The 25817-nt window shown below is 47.7% G+C and overlaps 1 protein-coding gene across 16 annotated transcripts in view; it reads left to right on the forward strand.

The window, feature by feature from the left end:
* Window positions 1-25817, forward strand: part of ERC1 (ELKS/RAB6-interacting/CAST family member 1) — a 317339-nt gene that overhangs the window by 132161 nt on the left and 159361 nt on the right. For 13 of the 16 annotated variants that reach the window (XR_010305042.1, XM_064155686.1, XM_064155694.1 and 10 more), the window contains 2 exons: window positions 4437-4448; window positions 17952-18087. Coding sequence is in view for 15 of the 16 variants with exons in the window: in XM_064155686.1 (XP_064011756.1) it covers window positions 4437-4448; window positions 17952-18087 (148 nt within the window). In the remaining variant the exon portion in view is untranslated. The remainder of the gene's footprint in view (window positions 1-4436; window positions 4449-17951; window positions 18088-25817) is intronic. The other 3 variants (XM_064155689.1, XM_064155691.1, XM_064155693.1) reach the window with 1 other exon arrangement.

The following is a 25817-nucleotide window of genomic DNA, read 5'->3' on the forward strand; positions in this document are numbered from 1 at the left end:
TGCATAGTGACCGAGTTACTTAGATAAAGGATCCTTCTGGACAGTTGGGGAGGCAGGGAGAAAAGAGAATGAATTGACCTTGCTGCTTGCTTTGAAAGTATTTGCAGGATTATGGGATGGAATAACGTAATTACGATATCCAGGGGCGAGCAGTTCGTGCCCTGGGATGGATCTTAGCCTTTGTAGTTTTTTAGGGAGTCTGGGATAACCTGAGTGCTAGTTTGAGCCTAGCTGGGATATTTTAGTGAGAAGAATTAGACTCTAGGCTGTGAAAAGGAAACAATGGGATGGCTGCTGCACTCATAGGCTTGCTGAGATGTGTAAAAACAAGAACACAAACATAGATAATGAAGTCTCTCTCTGGTTTTTGGGCTGCACTTCTCTTTCTCTAACCTAACCTGCTGTGTGACTAACCCCTCTGCTTCCTAACCCCCTGACTGACCTTCCGAACTCACCTTGAATGTAAGGCAAAGTCTGGGGTAAGGTAGAGGGGTGGGAGTAAGGTGGAAGGGTGGTTGGGAGCCCCTCCTTGGGACTCTGGTTTCTGGAAGGGGTTTTGTGTTTCTGTATTACCTTTAACTTATATATTCCTGTCTATAGCTGTATAGATTGTAACTATCTGCTGGTATGTTGTGCTAAGCTGTAAATATAAAGCTTCATTCTTCAATTTCCAGACCAACTGAGTCTAGTCATAGAATCAATCATAGAACCAAGCAGGTTGGAAGAGACTTCCAAGATCATCCAGTCCAACCTATAGTCTGGGTGATGTAGTGTGTGGAGGGCAGGTAACACCCAAACCATCACAACCTGGAACCCCTGAAACCACCACAACATAAGACTGAATGTAGCAGCCTCGTTTTGCTCCCTTTAATTCCAGGGACATGCTGACAATTCTAGCTGGAAGCATCAATGGCTTTGGAATTATAGCTAATCCTCAATAAATAGCATTCAAATGTTCACCAACCTTTTGGATCTGTACCCAGCCTTCAGATTTAAGTTGGTTCTGTCTTTGGAACTGCTGAGATGGCATTTTGAAGGAGTGGATTTCTGCAAGGCTGCCGTTTGGTGCTAGAGTTGTCTTTGCCTGCCTGTGTGACTGCTGCCTTGGAGAACGCAGTTAACGGGGCTGGGCAGAAAGGCTGCGTCGTGCAAGGAATGCTGCAAGTGTGTGTTCTTGCCCCAAGGGAAAGAGTGCAAACCAAAACGTTTTGCTGTGTATCAAGCATGTCTTGGGATGTATCTGGTCCTGCTTGCTTGGGGTTGCTTCCTGGGGCAGGTGCTTGCTGTGCTCCGCTGCTCAATTTCACTGATGTAGCCTCCTGCACCCAGGCTTCACCTCCAGTCTGGAGTCAGTCTCCACTGATTTCCCAGTACCTTCCTCACTTTTAGTCTGACTGCTAGCATGGTGCCAGGTTTTTTTTCTAGTTTTAATGTGCTTTCAGACACAGCCCTGGTTTTTGTTTGGATCAATAGGACATTATTCTTAAAATCTACCTTTTGAAAAACTATCTTGAGCCACTCTAAAAAGCCATGGGAAGAGGAGCTGGCAATTACACAACATTGCTTCTCCTTTAGAAGAAGGCATTTAGGATAGGGTGTCCCTGCCCATGGCAGGGAGGTTGGAACTAGATGATCCTTGTGGTCCCTTCCAACCCTGACTGATTCTAGGATTCCATAACAGAATGAATATGAAGCAGTAATTATTCTCTATTCCAGTCCTCTGCAGCTGGCTAAATAAGACTTCTGTAGCACACAGAGAGTGACTTCAGCCTAGCATTTCAGGTACTGTTTTGCCTTCCATCTTTTGCCAGCAAAAGCTGCTATCACAGATTCACAGAAACATCCAGGTTGGAAAAGCCCCTCAGGATCACCAAGTCCAACCTATAACCCTGCTCTACAAGATTCACCTTAAACCATATCCCTAAGCACCACATCCAAACGATCTTTCAACACATCCAGGGTGGGTGACTCCACCACCTCCCTGGGCAGCTCATTCCAGTCTCTGGCCACTTTCTCTGTGACAAACATTTTCCTAATGTCCAATCTAAACCTCCCCAGCCTCAGCTTGAGTCCATTCCCCCTTATTCTGTCTCCAGTTACCTGTGAGAAGAGCCCAGCAGCAGCCTCTCCACAATGTCCCTTGCTGTAGTTGTAGGTCTCCTCTCAGCCTCCTCTTTTTCACTAGCAGTTGAAAGACTAATAGATTGAATTCAAATTCTGCAGGGCTATTCTCAGTTCTGCCCTTTACTAGACTGAAGAAACAATATCACAGCATCAGCATAATGGAACCAGGAGCTACAAAGAGTCTGAAACTTTTGCAATCCAGATTCAATAACACTCATTAAAAAGCCAAGCTTCCTGTCCTGCCCCTTCCCTCCCTCCCCCCCATTTATTCCCATATCTAACCAAGTGTTTGTCTTCACTTTTTTGTCCCCTTTAGTTAAATTTGAGCAGCCATAGCTCTGCAGCTCAGCTTAGAGGGTGTGCACTTGGATTTCAGGCAGAGTCATTAGTGACACACTCTTCCACTGGAATTAAGTGAATCTTTTGGAACACTATCATTTACCTCAAGGTCAGACACTGAGGTGTGGTGCTTGGCATTTTGCAAGTCTTGTCTCTCCCAAAATTTCAAGTAGGAGAGCCCTTTACAACAGGTGTCCTTGAAGAGCTTGATTGAAAGAATGTTAGTTAGAAAAGAAAGGATCTTTGCACTAATTTCTCTGGCAGATCCACTGTTCAGCTCTACCTGGCCCTGAAACTCCTGCTTGGGCACCTTCAAAACATCCTGCACTGTTGTTAGAGACTTCAAATTACATTGCCATGGTTCCATATACCAAGGGTGATGAAGCATATAGCAGTTAGCCCAGCCTGTAGAGGAGAGCCAATGGCATCCTGGCCTGGTTCAGGAACAGTGTGGCCAGTAGGACAAGGGAGGTTATTCTGCCCCTGGACTCAGCACTGCTCAGGCCACACCTTGAGTGTTGTGTTCAGTTTTGGGCTCCTCAATTCAAGAGAGATGTTGAGGTGCTGGAAGGTGTCCAGAGTATGGCAACGAAGCTGGTGAGAACCCAGAACTCAGAAACCCTATGAGAAGAGGCTGAGGGAGCTGGGGGTGTGCAGCCTGCAGAAGAGGAAGCTCAAAGGTGACCTCATTGCTGTCTACAACTACCTCAAAGGAGGCTGGAATCAGGTGGAAGTTGTTGTCAGAGAGAGTGATTGGCATTGGAATGGGCTGCCCAGGGAGATGGTGGAGTCACTATTCCTGGAGGTGTTGAAGCAAAGCCTGGATGAGGCACTTAGTGCCATGGTCTGGTTGACTGGCTAGGGCTGGGTGCTAGGTTGGACTGGATGATCTTGGAGGTCTCTTCCAACCTGGTTGATTCTGTGATTTTTCTCCAGATGAAATTCTGCTTTTTCAGAGTGAAATCTTGACATGGGAGAAGCACAGCATATGTTGTAGAGGCCAAATTGCTCCTTTGATCAGGAGGACCTTTATTTTTGCCCTCTTCTGCTGACTGAAAACAAAGTCGAAGATCAGATTCCAGAGCTTTATGGCTCATGTTGGCTTACCTTACTGTTATCAGTGAAATTGACAGCAGATGCCTTATGAAAAGATATTGGGAGGTTTTTTTGGGGGAAAAAAAAGCAATAATGAACCTATAGGACCTCTTGTTATACAGGGAACTCCAACATATGCTCTTGATCAACCCTGCTCTTGAGCAACGTTGGAGAGAACTGTCCAAAAAAATCCTGTTTGGTCATTATTGGGTTTAGATTGCACCTTTTACATGGGAGAAGGAGCACACTGCAGGAAGGAGAGGCAGAGGCTTTTTGTGTTTGTCTTTGGGAGGATGGCTTCAATGTCAAAATTTAGCAAGATGAACTTTTACTTTTGACAGCTCTTTAGGCCTTGAAGACTTTGTGGTTGAGTCTTTTCTCCCTTCTGTTTATTCCCTTTTGACATGGCTGGGTCACCTGGAGGAGGAGTGAAGAACTGTGTGTGTCTTGCTCATGCAGAGAAAAGAAGCCCCTAGAAGATGGCATAAAGGAGCACTCATCTCAGTCAAATTCCACATTCCCAAAAGCTTAGCTGGAATTCTGGGGGGAAGGATGGTTGCTGGTGAGGAGATGTAAAGCCAGAGTTTTCTACACTTGGCTTGCTTCCCTTTTCCAAGAGCTATGAGGTTTTGGAGACTGTTTTCTGTACAGCAAGTTGCCTCTGGATGCAATGGTGTAATCTAATCTGAAGGGCTTTGTTCCTGTCTCTCTTTAAACTGTGTTTGTGAAGGTTTGTGTGTCTGTGTGTCATTACCTGAGTTAGCTCTGCTTGTTTTGTCCTTGTGTTCTTGAACTGCCTTATCTCTGGATGCTGTTTTCACAAACTCTTAACTCTTTTTCTTTCGCATCTCCTTCCTGGATTATGCTGCTTCCTTCAGCCTCACCTCAAGGTCAGTATTCACTTTTAATAAGGGTGTTTATAAGACTCTTTGTCTATTGAGATCTCATGCAAGACTGCAAATCAGATTACACCATCTACAAAATGGAAAAAGCAGAGATTTTGCTGAATGTGTGGAGGAGGATGGGTTGAAGAGAGTGCACACTTAGAAGGAACTTGTACTTGAAGGAAATAATTCATCTCAAACCACTGTAAATCAGTTGCTGTAGTGCACTGGAAAGGAGGAGGAAGACTTACCAATGAAGCCTTTCAAGGGAAAAAAGTGCAGGAACAGGAAGTTGAAGCAAGACAATTTAAATATTATTTGGCTTATCTGTTACTTTAAGAATAGAAGAGATTGAAAGTCATATTCACTGCTGCACGCTGTAGAGTTCAACTAAACCATGGCACTAAGTGCCACATCCAGGCTTGGCTTCCACACCTCCAGGGACAGTGACTGCACCACCTTCCTGGGCAGCCCATTCCAATGCCAATCACTCTCTCTGCCAAAAACTTCCTCCTAACATCCAGCCTAGACTTCCCCTGCCACAATTTGAGACTGTGTCCCCTTGTTCTATTGGTAGTTGCCTGGCAGAAGAGCCCAGCCCCACCCGGCTACAGCCTACCTTCAGGTAGTTGTAGGCAGCAATGAAGTCTGCCCTGAGCCTGCTCTTCTGCAGGCTGCACACCCCCAGCTCCCTCAGCCTCTTCTCGTAGGGTTTGTGTTCCAGGCCCCTCAGCAGCTTCGTTGTTCTTCTCTGGACACCTTCCAGTACCTCAACATCTCTCTTGAATTGAGGAGCCCAGAACTGGACACAGTACTCAAGGTGTGGCCTGAGCAGTGCTGAGTGCAGGGAATTACCTCCCTTGTCCTGCTGGCCATACTGCTCCTGAGCCAGGCCAGGATGCCGTAGGCTCTCTTGGCCACCTGGGCACACTAATTGCTTTAGAATACCATCACTTATACTTTAACTGTTGGATTCTTTTCATAGCATCTGTGTCTGGAACCTTGCAGTTACGTTGCAAAACTACTTTTGGTGCAATTTGAGTGTGTTGTACTGTCAGAAAGAACTGAGGGCTGAGTGTTGAAGTTAAGTAAATTAGCAAGAGGATACATTTCTTGCAGGCACAATGTGGTAAACTACAGAAAAAAGCCTCCCAAGAGGCAGCCTGTTTGGAAGTCTCAGACATGGCTTTCTATCAATTAGCTTTCTGTTTTAAAAGCAGTTGTTACATGCTGGAGCATGCCCAGAGAAGGGCCACGAGGATGCTGAGAGGGCTGCAGCAGCTCTGCTGTGAGGACAGACTGGAAGAGTTGGTGCTGTTCAGTCTGGGGAAGAGGAGGCTCCCAAGTGACCTTCTTGTGGCCTTCCAGGATCTGAAGGGGGCCTACAGAAAATCTGGGGAGGGACTTTTTAGGCTGTGAGGGAGTGAGAGGACTGGGGGGAATGCAGCAAAGCTGGAAGTGGGGAGATTGTGACTGACTGTGAGGAGGAAATTATTGATCATGAGAGTGGTGAGAGGCTGGAATGGGTTGCCCAGGAAGATGGTTGAGGCCCCATGCCTGGAGGTGTTTAAGACCAGCCTGGATTGGGCTCTGGACAAGCTGCTCTAGGGTAGGGTGTCCCTGGCCATGGCAGGGGTGGTTGGAACTGGCTGCTCCTTGTGGTCCCTTCCAACCCTGACTGATTCTGTGATTCTAAATATGGCACACATAGTGCAAAGTGACCCCCAGTTCAGAGCATTTGAAAGGCTGTGGAATCATTTTGGATTCCAGGCTGCTGCTAGTCATTGGGTAACAAGCATCTGTGACTCCTGACAGAGGAATGGTTGTGATTGTTTCAGGCAGTGTCTTTGCCCAGAAAGCCACTACTCAGTGGCTAAGAGTTCTCAGCTGTTGACCAACATCCGATTTTTCTGTTCCTGATTAAGGCTGTGACAAATGTGGTGGTGAGTGGAATCCCAGGGTGCTGCAGTGCTGCTGCTGCCTTTAAACTGTGTCGGTGTTCTGACCTTACTTTGGCACAGATGTTGTGCTTGTGGCCTTGGCTGCCTGTTTTCCTTCCTCCCACAAACTGGAAAAGGATTGGAAGTTAATTATGTTGTTGTCCATCAATACCTTCCGTATTCAGTGTGTCATAATGGCTCACTTGTAGCTGTTGGAGAGAGGAGTGCTGTCCTTGGATGACCCTCTTTCTTCACATCCTGAAGCACTAAACTGCCAGGAAGCTTTTCTGCCTTTTGAGCACTCTCTCTGAAGTATAGAGCCATAAACTCATGGACTCATAGAATCAACCAGGTTGGAAGAGACCTCCAAGCTCATCCAGCCCAACCTAGCACCCAGCCCTGGCCAATCAACCAGACCATGGCACTAAGTGCCCCATCCAGGCTTGGCTTCAATACCTCCAGGGATGGTGACTCCACCACCTCCCTGGGCAGCCCATTCCAATGCCAATGACTCTCTCTGCCAACAACTTCCTCCTGACATCCAGTCTAGAGCTCCCCTGTTTATAAACATCTGAAGGCTGGGGGTCAGGGGTGGGGGGACAGGCTCTGCTCACTTGCTTCCTGGGAGATAGGGCAAGGAGCAATGGATGGAAGCAGCAGCACAGGAGGTTCCACCTCATCACAAAGGGAACTTCTTCACTGTAAAGGTCCCAGAGCACTGGCACAGGCTTCCCAGAAAGGTTGTGGAGTCTCCTTCTCTGGAGCCTTTCAACCTGTTTGGTTCTATGATTTCTATGTGTGTTTGGAGAAGGACTTTTCTCTCTGGAGAGCTTGCACAGTTGCTTGCTGGAAGGCAAAGCTAAGCTTATTTCTTCAATGCTTTGCTTTTAAAATTCATAGAATCATAGAATCAACCAGGTTGGAAGAGACCCTCAAGCTCATCCTGTCCAACCTAGCACCCAGCCCTGTCCAATCAACCAGACCATGGCACTAAGTGTCTCAGCCAGGCTTTGCTTGAACATCTCCAGGGATGGTGACTCCACCACCTCCCTGGGCAGCCCATTCCAATGCCAATCACTCTCTCTGCCAGGAACTTCCTCCTAACGTCCAGCCTAGACCTCCTCTGCCACAACTTGAGCCTGTGTTCTCCTTACACCACATTTCACTTTTGCTTTTGTTTCAATGACTGATTTTTGCAGTGTTTTTTCCTTTCAATCTCTGTTCATACCAGACATGATTCTAGAAGGAACGAAAAGCTCTCATGCCTGCATGAGAGAAAACAACTGCTGTATTGTGATTTGTTTGCTGGCTAGCAGGGCTGGAGAGAGAGACAGCTGTGATCTTAGATCACAGAAATACCCTCTGAACCCTCAATAAAATGCCATTCATAAAGAAGATTTTATTACTGTTTAGAAAATACTTCTTTCAGCCAAATGGTGCAGGTCTCTGGAGCAGAGAGTGAGTGGCTGTGTGTGATCTGTTCACAGGGCCTCTGGCTTGCCTGCTGCACTTCAAGGTAGAAAGAACAGCACCTTTGGGACTTCTTCCCACACTCTTAGGGCCAAATTCAACTAACCCAGCATGTTGCAGGGAGAGGAAATCCACATTGAGGCCTAATCAGCCATTTTATAGATGTCATTTTTGGCTTTGCATCTGTTTGTTCAGCTAACAAAGGCAGGAGAGAAAAAATATCAACAGAACAAACTTATTTGTTGAACTACTGAATGCTTTGATTAAGATCCTTAAAGCATCAGGATTTATCTGAACAAAGGGACACTCATGTCAGTATCTTACAGAGATATTGCAGAGTTCACCTTGTGTTTGTACTCCTAATGCTCTTTACCTTCAGGTTGGAAGAGTAAAGAATTCTAGTTCAGTTGCTGTCAGCTTTCAGAGGCAGTTCTAGAACTTGGCACATCTTTAACTCAATCTCTGCACCCTGGCCTCTAATTTCACACTTGTTGGCAATGTACACGATTGTCATCACACCACTTGCTTCTTAGTAAATAGATCACAGGTTCACAGGGTGTTAGGGATTGGAAGGGATCTCTGGAGATCTTCCAATCCAGCCCCCTGCCAGAGCAGGACCAGGGAATCCAGGACAGGTCACACAGGAGCACATCCAGACAGGGCTGGAAAGGCTCCAGAGAAGGAGACTCCGCAACCTCTCTGCGCAGCCTGTGCCAGGGCTCTGGAACGTTTCCAGTCAAGAAGTTCTTCCTCCTGTTGGAAGGTGGAACTTGCTGTGCTGTAATTTATGTGATGAGAATTTAAATGTTTGGGAAGCTGCATCTTAATGTTTGGTTTGGTTTGTTTTTATCTGGGGCAAACAGTTGTAGTGGATTCTACCTACAAACTAGGAATTACAGAGTAGTGAGATGCTGAGGTGCTAGAGATGTTTGCCTAAAGTTCTTAGAGTGTCTTAACTTTAGTGTGTTGTGTCTGTCCCTCTTTGTGATGTGATTAATTTGACATGGATACATTGCATTAAACCAAAGACCACTTCTGTTACTCTCTGCTGTTAGTCCCTCAGCTTTAGCCAGTTGGTTAAGACACTTTATGCTTCCAGACTTTTTGAGACTATTAAGACAACACCACTTGTCTTAACCATGGTTTGTGTGTCAGTGGGCTGCTGTCTCATGACTGGGAAGTAGCCTAGATTGTTCTGCTTTTATTTGATCAAGGGATTGAAGGAAAAATTAAGCCTATTGTTTTTGAAATAGGTTAGTTTTGAATCATAGAATCAAGCAGGTTGGAAGAGACCTCCAAGCTCAGCCAGTCTAACCTAGCACCCAGTCCTATCCAGTCAACCAGACCATGGCACTAAGTGCCTCATCCAGGCTTTGCTTGAACACCTCCAGGGATGGTGACTCCACCACCTCCCTGGGCAGCCCATTCCGATCTCAGACTTGAGATCTGCTTCTAGGGTTTCACTTCTAACCCTCTTCATTCAGGCACTGTTAGGCTGCCACCCCAAAAATTTGAGGCAAGCTGGTTTCCCCTAGCCTTTTTCACCTTCATCCCTTTCCTCCTCCAGCGCTGACCTGAACACACCCTTTGTTTTTAAAAACCAGAGTTCCCTAGCTTCAGGAAATGAAGTCCACCCTCCCCAGCTCTTAGAGCCACGGTGGGACTTCTTGATTCACATAGAGCAGGGCAGTGAAATTTTCAGAGCCTGTTAATATTTTCATTGGCATGAGTTACTTGTCATAGAAATGGCCCAGAACAGCGAGGAGCAGTGTAACAAAGCCATGAGAGGCTGCGGGAGCAGAGACTCACAAGCAGAAGAGGTAACCAAGTGCTGGAGTTTGCCAAGCTTGCAGCTGAGCAAGGGCAACTCTTTGAAAGCATGTTGGTTGGTGTTTTGGCTTGGATGCAATGTACAGGGGAGGCAGTAATAGTAAACCAAGTTGGTTGAAAAACATAATGGAATTATTGTTTCTTTTGCTTAGTAATTGATTTTTTTTTGACCTTCATGTCAAGGAGCTAGGTAAGAAGCTGGCATTGCTAGGGACAGCCCAGCAAAGCTAAGGAAGAGGCCCAGAAAATGCTTATTGCTCTAAAAATCATAGAATCATAAGATCAACCAGCTTGGAAGAGACCTCCAAGATCTTCCAGTCCAACCTAGCACCCAGCCCTGTCCAGTCATCTAGACCATGGCACTAAGTGCCCCATCCAGGCTTGGCTTCAATATCTTCAGGGATGGTGACTCCACCACCTCCCTGGGCAGCCCATTCCAATGCCAATCACTCTCTCTGCCAGGAACTTCCTCCTAACATCCAGCCTAGACTTCCCCTGGCACAACTTGAGACTGTGTCCCCTTGTTCTATTGCTGCTTGCCTGGAAGAAGAGACCAACCCCACCTGGCTACAGCCTCCCTTCAGGTAGCTGTAGACAGCAATGAGCTCTGCCCTGAGCTGCTTCTTCTGCAGGCTGCACACCCCCAGCTCCCTCAGCCTCTCCTCACAGGGCTGTGCTCCAGGCCCCTCACCAGCTTTGTTGCCCTTCTCTGGACATCTTCCAGCTCCTCAACATCTCTCTTGAATTGAGGAGCCCAGAACTGGACACAGCACTCAAGGTGTGGCCTGAGCAGTGCTGAGCACAGGGGCAGAATAACCTCCCTTGTCCTGCTGGCCACACTGTTCCTGATCCAGGCCAGGATGCTGTAGGCTCTCCTGCCCACCTGGGCACACTTCTGGCTCATCTTCAGCTCCTATCTACCAGCACCCTCAGGTCCCTCTCTGCCTGGCTGCTCTCCAGCCCCTCTGTCTCCCAGCCTGTAGCCCTGCTTGGGGTTGTTATGGCCAAAGTGCAGAACCCTGCACTTGCCCTTGTTCAGTCTCATCCCATTGGCCTCTGCCCACCCATCCAACCTGTCCAGGTTCCTCTAACAGATCAGCAGCTGCTCCTAGCTTAAAAGATTAATCCACACACGCTAATAACTTCCATTTGGATCTTCCCTAACACTCTGATCCTAATTTTTCAATGCATAAGATAGAGAACTTTGTTCAGCCTTTGGCAACGTTCCCTTGACTGCCAGACACCCTGTTGTAGTGGTGGGGCTGTGTGATGTGGTTAGTCCTGTTTCCTTCATCACTTAGCTTCCTTTCCTCACTTTTTCTTGAGGTTAAGCAATTAGGCTGTCCAAACACTGCCTTTATTCTCTTTGGTTTGGTGATCAACCACTGGTAAAGCTCAGTGAGTCCTGAGTAACCAAAAATCCAAAGCAAAACCTTTCAGAACAAGTTTTTTCTTACTTTCAAAGTAGGGAACTCTTCTGGGAAGAGTTTCTCTTTGGCTTCTTTCTGTTCTTCTTCCCAGAATGTATATACTTTGTGTACCAAAACTGCAACAAAAACCCCCAAGACCCAGCTGGGTCACTGTGTTAATGATGTTTTGAATCGGTAAGTTAAGGTTAAGGATATGGCCAGCTAAAATATGTGGTGAGGCAGAGCTTAAAGACAAAGAAGTGCTGAAGGAAACTGTGGTGATGTAGTAAATTTGACACAGTTTTCAATCAGGCCAGCTGAAATCACCAACATCCTATTTTGTTGGTCTTGTTGGGGATTATAACAAGAAGAAGTTCCTCTTTTTTCCCCCCTCATGCATGTAATGATTAATTAATAAGACTTAGTGCCATGGTCTACTTGATTGGATAGGGCTGGGTGATAGGTTGGGCTGGATGATCTTAGATGATGGACTGGGTGCTAGGTTGGACTGGATGATCTTAGATGATGGACTGGGGGATAGGTTGGACTGGATGATCTTAGATGATGGACTAGGGGATAGGTTGGGCTGGATGATCTTAGATGATGGACTGGGTGCTAGGTTGGACTGGATGATCTTAGAGATCTCTTCCACCCTGGTTGATTCTGTAACTGCTGCTAAGATCTGGATAACTTAGTTGCTTGTTTCCTGTCTTCCAGTGTCTCATGGAATTTTCTCTCACCGTAGTGTGTTTTGCTGTAGCATTATGGGCTTTCAGATGGCTGCTCCATTTGATTCCACAAGAGAAGAAGGAGCATTGTCCAGAGAAGGTCAACGGGTCTGAGGCACCTGGGCTGTGAGGAGAGGCTGAGGGAGCTGGGGGTGTTCAGGCTGGAGAAGAGGAGGCTCAGGGCAGAGTTCATTGCTCTCTACGGCTCCCCAAAGGGAGGTTGGAGCAAGGAGGGGCAGCCTCAGCTGTTTGGCGGAAAGGGACAGGAGCAGAGGAGGAGGTCAAGCTGGATGCTAGAAATATTTCTTCCCAGAGAGGGTTCTCAGCCCTTGGAATGGTCTGTCCAGGGTAGTGCTGGAGTCCCCATCCCTGGAGGTGCTTCAGCAGCTTGTGGAGCTGGTGCTTAGGGACATGGTTTACTGTTGACCCTGCAGTGCTGGGTGCAAGGTTGGACTGGATGAGCTCGGAGGTCTCTTCCAAGCGGATGTTTGCTGTGATTCTGCAGTCGTCTGGAGTCAGTACCAGGGGATCTCACGCAATGCTCTCCGCTTCCTCCAGGGGGCAGCAGAGGCGGCGCTGCCGATCCGCTCCCTGGTTAGCAGCGGTAGGACAGGAGAAGGGAGCTGTGAGCTGGACATTGGGAACAGGTTATTCCTGTTCACCCCAACAGGACCCTGAGGGTGTGAGCACAGTACCAAGCCTCTCAAGGGGAGTCCAGGGGCCATGGGTTAGTTTTAGCTATTTTCATAGGGCAGTGCTGAGTCCCCATCCCTGGAGGTGTTTCAGCAGTCTGTGGAGCTGGTGCTTAGGGAAATGGTTTTAGTGTTGGTCCTGCAGTGCTTTGTGGAAGGTTGGACTGGAAGAGCTTGAAGGTCTCTTCCAAATGAATGTTTGCTGTGATTCTGTAACATAAACTCAGTGATCCCTATGGGTCCTTTCCAACTTGCTACAGTCCATGATTCTGTAGTGTCCATTGATGAGCTAATATCTGATTCTGCAAGACATGCTGACAGTTCTAAACTAAAGAGTATGTTACTTCACTGCATACAGTTCCCTTTGCAGGTCAAAGGTTGGATTGGATGACATTTGAGGTCTCTTCCAACCAGATGTTTTCTGTGTGATTCTGTATGTGTGTGTATGTGTTGATTACTGCATCAATTTAACTCATGCTGCTCAGTGCAAAAGAGATGTTGAGGTGCTGGAAGGTGTCCAGAGAAGGGAGACAAAGCTGGTGAGGGGCCTGGAGCACAGCCCTGTGAGGAGAGGCTGAGGGAGCTGGGGGTGTGCAGCCTGCAGCAGAGGAGGCTCAGGGCAGAGCTCATTGCTGTCTGCAGCTACCTGCAGGGAGGCTGTAGCCAGGTGGGGTTGGTCTCTTCTGCCAGGCAAGCAGCAATAGAACAAGGGGACACAGTGTGAAGTTGTGCCAGGGGAGGTCTGGGCTGGCTGTTAGGAGGAAGCTGTTGTCAGAGAGAGTGATTGGCATTGGAATGGGCTGCCCAGGGAGGTGGTGGAGTCACCATCCTTGGAGGTGTTGAAGCAAAGCCTGGATGAGGCATTTAGTGCCATGGTCTAGTTGACTGGCTAGGGCTGGGTGCTAGGTTGGACTGGATGATCTTGGAGGTCTCTTCCAACCTGCTTGATTTTATGTTGTGGAGCAAAGTGTGCTTCAGAGCAAATGTACTACATCTGTCCATCAGGACCAATGGCTGCAGCAGCAGTGGACTGCCCTGTGGGTGGTGGTAATGCTACGTCAGTGAAGGCTCAAGCTAGACAATCTTTCTCACATGACTGACTGGCACAGAAAATACTTTCTGCAGTGCCTAGATCAGATGAATAAACCAGGCTGTCTCTAGAGCTGTGCACAAGCTAAGTGTGTTTTTTCCCTAATGTATGTATACAGTAGGTGATAGTCTGTGTCTCTCCATTTGATAGTAAAAATAAGCATTGGAAACGTGTGCTTACACTTGGATTGTTGTAAAAGCACTCTTGTGTCTCAGGCATGTAGCTGTGAAGGATAACTGCATTAAAATATAAATCACAATCATAGAATCAAGCAGGTTGGAAGTGACCTCCCAAGCTCATCCAGTCCAACCTAGCACCCAGCCCTATTCAGTCAACCAGACCATGGCACTAAGTGCCTCATCCAGGCTTTGCTTCAACACCTCCAGGGATGGCGACTCCACCACCTCCCTGGGCAGCCCATTCCAATGCCAATCACTCTCTCTGCCAACAACTTCCTCCTAATATCCAGCCTAGACCTCCCCTGGCACAACTTGAGACTGTGTCTCCTTGTTCTATTGCTGCTTGCCTGGGAGAAGAGCCCAACCCCACCTGGCTACAGCCTCCCTTCAGGGAGTTGTAGACAACAATGAGCTCTGCCCTGAGCCTCCTCTTCTGCAGGCTGCACACCCCCAGCTCCCTCAGCCTCTCCTCACAGGGCTCTGCTCCAGGCCCCTCACCAGCTTTGTCGCCCTCCTCTGGACACCTTCCAGTACTGCAACTTCTCTCTTGAATTCAGGAGCCCAGAACTGGACACAGCACTCAAGGTGTGGCCTGAGCAGTGCTGAGTCCAGGGTCAGAATAACCTCCCTTGTCCTGCTGGCCACACTGTTCCTGATCCAGGCCAGGATGCCATTGGCTCTCCTGCCCACCTGGGCACACTGCTGGCTCATCTTCAGCTGCTCTCTGCCAGCACCCCCAGGTCCCTTTCTGCCTGGCTGCTCTCAGCCACTCTGTCCCCAGCCTGTAGTGCTGCTTGGACTTGTTGTGGCCAAAGTGCAGAACCCTGCACTTGGCCTTGTTCAGTCTCATCCCATTGGCCTCTGCCCACCCATGCAGCCTGTCCAGGTCCTTATGTAGGACTCTCCTACCCTCCAGCAGCTCCACAGCTGCTCCTAGCTCAGTGTCATCTGCAGACTTACTGATGCTGGTCTCAATCCTCTAGTCCATGTCATTGATAAAAATATTGAACAGGACTGTTCAATAAAAATTCTGACTGCCTTATGTATATTTTCAGTTAACATTTTGCCACCTTTTGTTTTACAAGGAGGGCATCTCAAATTATGCCAAAAAGAGATAGCCAAGTGTGAACAATAGTTTATGTTACATTAACATAGAGCATGGGAATCCAGAGAGGAATTAACAGCTACATATGTACAGCAGCAAAAGAGGGTGAGTTTGCTGTTAGAATGCAAAAACTATCACAGGATCACAGAATGGGCTGGGTGGGAAAGGACCTCTAAAGGTCATCTAGTCCAAGCCCCTCTGCAGTAAGCAGGGACATCCTCAGCTAGATCAGTTTGCAGTATTATATTTACACTGGTATGGACATTGTATTTACACCAGTACAGAAAACAACCCCCCCACGTTTTGTAAAAGCTTTGATAGATAAAAAATGCCTTTAAAGCAATTTATCTGACTGGAGAGGAAAACTCTTCCAAAGGACTCAGGTAACAGTGGCTCAGTGCTTGCTTTTCTTGCTTTCCTTTCTTCCACTGTTTTTTTATTGCCCATGTACATCTTCCCATTTTAAAATGTGAAATCTTCCTCTGTAAAGGTTTTTATTCCTTCTTGTGATTATTTTAATTAATTCCCCTCAGTGCTTGACTGTATCTCAGGGGTGATTCTCCCGCTCTGCTCCACTCTGCTGAGACCCCACCTGGAGTACTGCAGCCAGTTCTGGAGCCCCTATTGCAAGAGGGATGTGGAGATGCTGGAGCGTGTCCAGAGAAGGGCCAGGAGGATGCTCAGAGGGCTGCAGCAGCTCTGCTGTGAGCACAGACTGAAAGAGCTGGGGCTGTGCAGGCTGGAGAAGTGGAGGCTCCCAGGTGACCTTCTTGTGGCCTTCCAGGATCTGAAGGGGACCTCCAGAAAAGAGCTGGGGAGGGACTTTCTAGGCTGTCAGGGAGTGACAGGACTGGAGGGAATGGAGCAAAGCTGGAGGTGGGGAGGTTCAGACGGGACATGAGGAGGAAGTTGTTCATCATGAGAGTGGTGAGAGGCTGGAATGGGTTGCCCAGGGAGGTGGCTGAGGCCCATGCCTGGAGATGTTTAAGGCCAGGCTGGCTGAGGGTGTGTGCAGCCTGCTCTAGGGTAGGGTGTCCCTGCCCATTACTGCTGGTTCTTTCTAGAAGTCACTCATTCTCTGAGCTGTCACCATCATTCCAGTGAATTTGTTCTCTTTTTTCCTCTGGGGGAGGAGGAAGTTTGCTGCTGTGCTAGGGGAGGTTCAGGCTGGATGTGAGGAGGAAGTTTTTGGCAGAGAGAGTGATTGGCATTGGATTGGGCTGCCCAGGGAGGTGGTGGAGCCACTGTCCCTGGAGGTGTTGAAGCAAAGCCTCGATGAGGCACTTAGTGCTGTGGTCTAGATGACTGGATGGGGCTGGGGGATGGGTTGGACTGGATGATCTTGGAGTTCTCTTCCAACCTGGTTGATTCCATGATTCTATGATTGGATGGGACTGGGTGTTAGGTTGGACTGGATGCTCTTGGAGGTCTCTGGTTGATTCTATGATTCTATTTCTGACCTACAGAAGAAGCATTCTGCCCTCTCTGTGTGGATGCCATAGCAGATATGAAGCTAGTATATCATTCTCCCTTCTCACCAGTAAATTGAAGAGCTGTCTCTATGACTTGCACCATGTTCTGGGGAGCTGTTGTGACCAAAGAAGCTGTCTTTTACTCCAAAATCCTAACTCCAGATATAATTATGGAGAAAAGGGCTGAGGAAGCAAAGCTAGTCTGTTTTGTTTTCATTGGACTAAAAGTTTAAACTTAAGTTCTCTGTGGTCAGGAGGCTAAGATTAAATGGGCCTGTAATTAGATTCAATACTCCATGTGTCTTAATGCCCAGAAAGGCTGTCTGCAGGCAGTGGTAGTTGCCAGGATCATCTTCGATCACATTGGGTGCTTCTGTGCTCCACAACCTCCCTGGAGGTGTTCAGGAACAGGTTGGATGAAGGCTTGAGTGACCTGTTCTGGTGGGAGGTGTCGCTGCCTGTGGCAGGGGGTTGGAACTGGATGAGCTTTGAGGTCCCTTCCAACCTAAACCATTCTATGACTTCTGGACCACCTCTCCTATGAGGACAGACTGAAAGAGTTGAGGCTGTTCAGTCTGGAGAAAAGGAGGCTCCCAGGTGACCTTCTTGTGGCTTTGCAGTATCTGAAGGGGGCTACAAAAAATCTGGGGAGGGGCTTTTAGGCTCTCAGGGAGTGACAGGACTGGGGGGAATTGAGCAAAACTGGAGGTGGGGAAATTCAGAGTGGACATGAGGAGGAAGTTGTTGAGCATGAGAGTGGTGAGAGGCTGGAATGGGTTGCCCAGGGAGGTGGTTGAGGCCCCATCCCTGGAGGTGTTTAAGGCCAGGTTGGATGAGGCTGTGGCCAGGCTGCTCTAGGGTAGGGTGTCCCTGCCCATGGCAGGGGTCTTGGAACTGGCTGATCCTTTTGGTCCCTTCCAACCCTGACTGATTCCATGACTTGAGGTTGAAAAGAAACAGTTTCACATCTGGAAAGAGATTGCTTAGATCTTGGAGATAGTCCTCTCTATTCAAGTCATGTTTCATTAGTTTTTCCTTTTGATCCTCCTTACATTAGCTCTAGTGGTTCTCAGAGCAGAACAGGCTGTTAGGTGTCTGTGGCTTTTATATGTACACATGTGCAGGAATAAGAGAGAAGATGCCTGTCACATAGACACAAGAGGGCAAATGCAGCTTTGTGATTAATGTTTTAGATTAAATGATAATGAGGAGGTTGCTACAGAAAATTCCACCTCTGGGTTAATAGTGATGTGCAAGGCAAAGTGTTCTCTTGGTGCCTGGAGTTTATTTTCTCTCAGCTCCGTTTTGCATACTAAAATTGCTCTTCTTGGTTTTGTTTTGGGCTGTTCTTTTTTTGGAGGAGTTTGCTGTGTTGTGTTTGTTTGGGTTTTCCTTTCTGGTAAGTTACATAATGTGCCTGTGCAGCTACACACAGCGATGGGCAGATGGTGATAACTGTTGAGAGTAAAACTTGAGCCTGAGTGTGACATTGGTGACCCCTAAAAGAAGTGATGCTGCTTGAGGGTTCCACTCTTCCCTAGTCCAGCTACCCAGTGCTGGGGCTGACAGAGTGTTCTGCTCTTCTCTGTTACAGGCAAGTTAAAGACCAAAATAAAAAAGTGGCAAATCTGAAGCACAAAGAGCAAGTGGAGAAAAAGAAGAGTGCACAGATGCTGGAGGAGGCCAGGAGACGAGAGGATAATCTTAATGACAGCTCCCAGCAGCTTCAGGTAACAAGGGAATGTAATGGCAGCAATTTGGCCAGGCAGGCTTAGGTACCTCACTCTCTGCTGTACTTCCTGATGCTTTTTCACAGCTGAGACCTAAGAACTTTGTCAGTTATGGTTTAAGAGGACACATCTACCCCAGAGCACTCCAAAGAAAGCCTCTCTCAGCTGCCTGTGTAGCTTACTCCTGTTTTCATAAAGGAGAAACCTACTTCTAGCTGTCAGCTTGGTTATGAAGTGCATCACTGAACTAATTTTATCATGTTGCTGTTGAGATTGTTGTGGCATTTCTTTCTCCGCTGCTCTTCTAACAGCCTTTTTCTTTAGCTGTTTGCTGTGTTTTTCCCAGCCACTTTTAAGCTCTGTTGGTGCCTTTCCTTCAGTAAATAAACAATCACCATGTAAGTATTCTTGTTACAAAATGGAGTTGTTGAGAGGTGGCTGGAAGACCATCTTCTCTGGGTTTGACAGTGAAACCTTACTCTAGCTCATGAATTCCTGATGTGCTTGCAAGTCAGTTTGCTTTAATTATGAAATGATAACATGCTGCTGCCCCACAGAATTTTTCTCCATACCTCAAATCCACCTGGTTGTTTGAAAATGACCAATTTGAAAGCAAGGCAGGTGTTTCTCAGCGTGCTGTGTGTTGATATTAACTGTAGGTGCTTTAGCAAAAGCTAAGTTTTCAAGTGCTGTCATGAAAATGTTAAAGCACTGCCATAAAATAAGGCAACGATGCTGGAAGGTGTCCAGAGAAGGGCAGCAAGGCTGGGGAGGGGCCTGGAACACAAACCCTGTGAGGAGAGGCTGAGGGAGCTGGGGGTGTGCAGCCTGCAGAAAAGGAGGCTCAGGGCACACCTCACTGCTGTCTACAACTACCTGAAGGGAGGCTGTAGCCAGGTGGGGTTGGTCTCTTCTGCCAGGCAGGCAGCAACAGAACAAGTGGACACAGTCTCAAGTTGTGCCAGGGGAGGTCTTGGCTGGCTGTTAGGAGGAAGTTGTTGGCAGTGAGTGTGATTGGTATTGGAATGGGCTGCCCAGGGAGGTGGTGGAGTCACCATCCCTGGAGGTGTTCAAAGAGGGACTGGATGAGGCACTTAGTGCCATGGTCTGGTTGACTGAATAGGGCTGGGTGCTAGGTTGGACTGGATGAGCTTGGAGGTCTCTTCCCACCTGCTTGATTCTATGACTCTGTGATAACATTTTGCTAAGGGAGGAGATAGTTGATATTTTGCCTGTGATTTCTTTAACTTACAAAAATGACTTCTCCTTTGGGGAGTAAAAGTAAACATTAAGACAGTAATCTACCCTCCAGATATGTTTAATTCTTTCATTTTAATCTATAGAGGGCTAGCCTTCTCCTGAGTGTTCTCCTTTGGTATCCCAGGTTAAATCCTGTTTCTTGTTAGCAGCTATGTATCTTAATGTATCTACAACCAAGGCACAAAATGAATCCTAATAGTTCACTGGCAGAGATAGATACCCTTAGTTTAAACAGATAGCTTCTTTACTCTCTTCCATGAAATTGCAGGGGGATCCTTCAGCTCTTGAATAACTTTTGGAAGAGCCACAGAAACATGTGCCCATGTGGAATGCTCTCAGATGCACTCCGTTGTGGTACTGTTGAGTACTGTGTTCAGGTTTAGGCTCCCCAGTTCAAGGACAGAGATCTGCTGGAGGGAGTCCAGCGGAGAGTGGTGAGGGTGATTAGGGGACTGCAGCACTGCCTGATGAGGAGACACTGAGGGACCTGGGTGTGTGCAGCCTGCAGAAGAGAAGACTGGGAGGGAATTTAATAAGTGTTCCTAAATATCTGAGTGCTGGTGGCCAGGAGAGTGGGGGGACAGGCTCTGCTCACTGCTACCTGGGATAGAACAAGGAGCAATGGGTGTAAGTTGCAGCACAGGAGGTTCCACATCAACACAAAAGGGAACTACTTTATTGTAAGTGTCACAGAGTGCTGGCACAGGCTTCCCAGAGAGGTTGTGGAGTCTCCTTCACTGGAGCCTTTCAAGGCCTGTCTGGATGCATTCCTGTGTGACTTGAGCTAAATTGCATGGTCCTGCTCTGGCAGGGAGTTTGGAATGGGCTGCCCAGGGAGGTGGTGGGGGAGTCACCATCCCTGGAGGTGTTGAAGCAAAGCCTGGATGAGGCACTTAGTGCCATGGTTTACTTGACTGGCTAGGGCTGGGTGCTAGGTTGGCCTGGATGATCTTGGAGGTCTCTTCCAACCTGGTTGATTCTATGATTCTAACTCTTTGGGTCCCTTCCAACCCCTAACATACTGTGATCCTGTGGTTTTTCTCTTTCAACTCCAATTCTGTAAGTGCAGGTCACTGAAATGGTTAAGTTCTAAGTGCCTGAAAATGATTTCATGACTGCAGGCTTGTCTAAAAGGCAGGAGATGTGGGGCTTCTGCTGATGGGCTTTGTGGCTGTAATGCTGTAGCAATATGCAAGGCTCTTGTTATGTGGCAGCTGAAGTTTAACTAACACAGTCCTCCTTGTGTTGGGGAAACGTCTTTAAAATGTCCTAATTCTAACACAATATTTGTTTTGATTTCCAGTCTGCCTTGGAGAAAATCTGTATGTTAAGTTTGTAAACTTGAAAAGGTCCTTGACATTAGCCTTGCAGTTAGGGCATAGTGATCAAGAGAGGCAGTTGCAAAAAGCCATCCTCCTTGTTTGTAGTGATCAAGTGATGCAGTTGCACAGCACCTCCTTCTTGTTTGTCGTGATCGAGTGAGGCAGTTGTACAAGACCATCCACCTTGTTTGTAGTGATCAAATGAGGCAGTTGCACAAGACCATCCGCCTTGTTTGTAGTGATCAAGTGATGCAGTTGCACAAGACCATCCTCCCTGTTTGTAGTGATCAAGTGAGGCAGTTGCACAAGAACATCCTCCTTGTTTGTGCTGATCAAATGATGCAGTTGCACAAGACCATCCTCCTGTTTGTAGAGATCAAGGGATGCAGTTGCACAGCACCTCCTTCTTGTTTGTAGTGATCAAGTGAGGCAGTTGCACAAGACCATCCTCCTTGTTTGTAGTGATCAAGTGAGGAAGTTGCACAGCACCTCCTCCTTGTTTGTAGTGATCAAGTGAGGCAGTTACACAAGACCATCCACCTTGTTTGTGCTGATCAAGTGAGGCAGTTGCACATTTCTGTGATTCTGTGCTCCACAACCTCCCTGGAGGTGTTCAGGATCAGGTTGGATGAGGTCTTGAGTGACCTGTTCTAGAGGAAGGTGGCGGAGGGCTGGAACTGGTTGATTTTTGAGGTCACTTCCAACTTAACCCATTCTGTGATTCTACAGCTGGCATAGTTAGCATAATTTGACTGAATATTTCCTCTTTTTTAACTGAAAAGTAACCAACCTAGGTCTGGGAAGAAGAAAGAAATAGCAGTTGTCTCCTTTGAGGAAGCCAAGTTGTGGGATGTTTTTCTCTCTTGTTACTTTGTTGTAGGTTGGTGGTCTAAAACAAGAGCTAAATCTGTAAACACAGCTGTCAAAGAGGACATTTTTATTATCTTTATCTTTTTCCTTTTTCCAGTTCCAGGTGCCTGTACAGCAGTACATATTTCTCACCATTCTGCCTGTGTAATTATTTGTTCTGCACTAATGTCTCTTGCTTTCTGTGTAATGATATGCAGGTGATTCTGAGATTAGCAATAGACATGATTCATAGAATCAACCAAATTGGAAAACACCTCCAAGCTCATCCAGCCCAACCTAGCACTCAGCCCTGTCCAATCAACCAGACCATGGCACTAAGTGCCTCAGCCAGGCTTTGCTTCAACACCTCCAGGGATGGTGACTCCACCACCTCCCTGGGCAGCCCATTCCAATGCCAATCACTCTCTCTGCCAGGAACTTCCTCCTAACATCCAGCCTAGACCTCCCCTGGCACAACTTGAGACTGTGTCCCTTTGTTCTGTTGCTGGTTGCCTGGCAGAAGAGCCCAACCCCACCTGGCTACAGCCTCCCTTCAGATACTTGCAGACAGCAATGAGGTCTGCCTTGAGCCTCCTCTTCTGCAGGCTGCACACCCCCAACTCTCTCAGCCTCTCCTCACAGGGCTGTGCTCCAGGCCCCTCACCAGCTTTGTCTCCCTTCTCTGGACACCTTCCAGCACCTCAACATCTCTCTTGAATTGAGGAGCCCAGAACTGGACACAGCACTCAAGGTATGGCCTGACCAGTGCTGAGTACAGGGGCAGAATAACCTCCCTTGTCCTGCTGCCCACACTGTTCCTGATCCAGGCCAGGATGCCATTGGCTCTCTTGGCTATCTGGGCACACTGCTGCCTCATCTTCAGCTGCTCTCTGCCAGCACCCCCAGGTCCCTCTCTGCCTGGCTGCTCTCAGCCACTCTGTCCCCCAGCCTGTAGCACTGCTTGGAGTTGTTGTGGCCGAAACGTTGTGGTTGAGTGCATGTAAGAATTTCAGATTGAACTGGGATGCGATAGGCAAGGTTGAAATGTGTGAGTTATCCCAGTCTTAATAGAGCTGGATTTTCCCTAGTGCCTTTCCTCTCTTGTGAACCTCATTGTCCTGTTTGGGTGGGCTTGACTACAGAGGGCCTTCCCCTGTAGTCGACACAAGGCTGAAGGGAATGCTTTCATTCAGAGATGAAAAAAAGTCTGTATGCTGTAATGAAAATATCAGGCTGAGGTAAAATATGGAGTGTTTAATGACAAGTGACAGGCTCAATAAAAACTCCTTCCTTCAGAAGAGCCCTCTGCTTACAGCCTGCCTCTCTCACAGATTGCAGCATTTTGCTTTCCTGGAAGTAAAACTTACCCAGGACCACATTTCAATGTCTTCTCCAGAGGCTCTACAGGGCATTGCCTTCTAATCAATTAAAAAAGAGGGGGATAAAAAATCAAACTTGAGAAGAATATAGACTTTTTTTGGGTGTTTTGTTTGGTTTTTTTAAGCAGCCATTGTTGGCTTTGGGGTCAGGACACACAAGCACCAATTTCGGATCATTTTGGTCTTGGTGGTTTTGGCTGGAATTAATAATAAGGCATTCTGAAATGCTTTAAAATATATGATCTGCATGTTCTTGGGTTGACTGTCTGCAAGCCAGTCAAATAAACATGCTTCCAAGCACATACTCTCCTCCTCCTCTCTCTGTCCCTAACAGCCATGTGGTTTCTTTTCTTCCTGAGTCCAGTAACAAAAAGTCCATTTGTTCAGAGAGCTCCGATGATGGAAATTTGGTGTTTTGAGGAGTGGGGGGAAGAATGAAAACCATAATGTCTCAATTCTAGTCAGATGGATAAATGGCTTTCCAAATTTGTCTTTTCCTCCTGGATTCCCTTAAACCACAACTCTCCAGAGTTCTGAGAGGTTAACGAGTGTCTGGTCTGTAAGCAGGAGAAAAAACTCAAGCTGTTGGGCTGAAGATTTTTTTCCTTCCAATAACAAAGCTTGGCTGTTGTGAAAAGGAATTGATATGCTGTCTTGTCCTGGAGAGGTGACATTTACTAACATTCCACAGTGTTTGGAACTGACATCTGGAAGGTAGCACACATATTTTCTTCTTCTATCACTCCAGCATCTCCAAGAGTCTTTGGGAGGAATTCTCAGAGTATCTTGTGGCATGAAGCTGTGTAGAATTGGATCAATACCACAACACTTAGCCATCGATCTCCACATTGCTGCTGACAGACTGTGTCCAGAAGCTGTGCAAAATATCTCTGCATGCTTTCATGGACAGCTTTAAAATCAGCCATGTTGGAAGAGACCTCCAAGCTCATCCAGTCCAACCTAGCACCCAGCCCTGTCCAATCAACTAGACCATGGCACTAAGTGCCTTAGCCAGGCTTTGCTTCAACACCTCCAGGGATGGTGACTCCACCACCTCCCTGGGCAGCCCATTCCAATGCCAATCACTCTCTCTGCCAACAACTTCCTCCTAACATCCAGCCTAGACCTCTCCTGGCACAACTTGAGCCTGTGTCCCCTTGTCCTGTCACTGGTTGCCTGGCAGAAAAGCCCAACCCCACCAGCAGGCTTGATAAACTTTTTCTTCTTTTTTGACACTCAGGTTTAGATAATATAATGGAATAACTCCGAATTCATGAATTACAGATTCAAGGCTCACAGGATGTTAGGGGTTGGAAGGGACCCAAGGAGATCTTCCAATCCAACCCCCTGCCGGAGCAGGACCAGAGAATCCAGCACAGGTGGCACAGGAACACATCCAGACAGGGCTGGAAAGGCTCCACAGAAGGAGACTCCACAACCTCTCTGGGCAGCCTGTGCCAGGGCTCTGGGATCCTTACAGGGAAGAAGTTCTTCCTCATGTTGAGCTGGAACTTGCTGTGCTGCAGTTTCCATCTCTTGCCCCTTGTCCTATGCCAGGGCACAGTGAGCAGAGGCTGTCCTTGTCCCTTCCTTCCTGACCCCCAGCCCTCAGCTATTGGTAGACACTGCTCAGATCCCGTCTCAGCCTTCTCCTCTCCAGATTAAGCAGCCCCAGGGCTCTCAGTCTCTCCTCATCAGGTAGTGCTGCAGTCCCTGCAGCATCCTTGTAGCCCTCTGTTGTAGATCCCTGTCCCTCTTGAACTCAGATGTTGTTTGTTTCCTGAGATTATGTAATTCTTTTATCACATTGAGCATTAAACAGGAAAAGCCTCACTCTGATGGAAAGAACTGGGTTTTCAGCCTAAGGAAAGGTGCAGTTTCTCTTTGTAAGTTCTCTTTCAGGGATCCAGACAGTTTAATGAGACTAATAAATTGCCAAATGCCTTCTCAGCAAGTGAACCTTCATAATTACCAATGTCAATGCCTCAGGCCTGTTGCTGTTTAAGAGGCATTTGAACAACACCCTTAACAACAACATGCTTTGACTTTTAGTCAGCCTTGAATTGGTCAGGCAGTTGGTCTGGATGATTGTTGTAGTTCCCTTCCTACTGAAATTATCTGTTCTGTTTTAATCAATAATTTGTTACAAGGCACCAGAAGATATCAGTACCAGAATTCAAACTTGGGGAAACTCCAGTGAGGCCAAATGGATCTGATCCTAAGTCACTGGAAAGTTTCCTTGTAAGGTGGCAAGGCTGCATCTTGAGGTTAGGGCAGCTGAAGATCATAGAATCAGTCAGGGTTGGAAGGGACCACAAGGAGCAGCCAGTTCCAACCCCCCTGCCATGGCCAGGGACACCCTACCCTAGAGCAGGCTGCCCACAGCTTCATCCAGCCTGGCCTTAAACACCTCCAGCCATGGGGCCTCAACCACCTCCCTGGGCAACCCATTCCAGCCTCTCACCACTCTCATGCTCAACAACTTCCTCCTCGTGGCCAGGCTGACTCTCCCCACCTCCAGCTTTGCTCCATTTCCCCCTAGTCCTGTCATTCCCTGAAAGCCTAAAAAGTCCTTCCCCAGCTTTTTTTTAGGCCCCCTTTAGATCCTGGAAGGCCACAAGAAGGTCACCTGGGAGCCTCCTCTTCTCCAGCCTGCACAGCCCCAACTCTTTCAGTTTGTGCTCACAGCAGAGCTGCTTCAGCCCTCTCAGCATCCTCGTGGCCCTGCTCTGGACACACTCCAGCATCTCCACATCCCTCTTGTCCCAGGGGCTCCAGAACTGGCTGCAATACTCCAGGTGGGGTCTGACCAGGGCACAGCAGAGGGGGAGAATCACCTCCCTGGCCCTGCTGGCCACACTTCTGCTGCTGCAGCCCAGGCTCTCCTTGGCTTTCTGGGCTGCAGGTGCACACTGCTGGC

The sequence above is a fragment of the Pogoniulus pusillus genome, chromosome 15 (assembly GCF_015220805.1).
Source record: "Pogoniulus pusillus isolate bPogPus1 chromosome 15, bPogPus1.pri, whole genome shotgun sequence".
Classification (NCBI taxonomy): Eukaryota; Metazoa; Chordata; class Aves; order Piciformes; family Lybiidae; genus Pogoniulus; species Pogoniulus pusillus.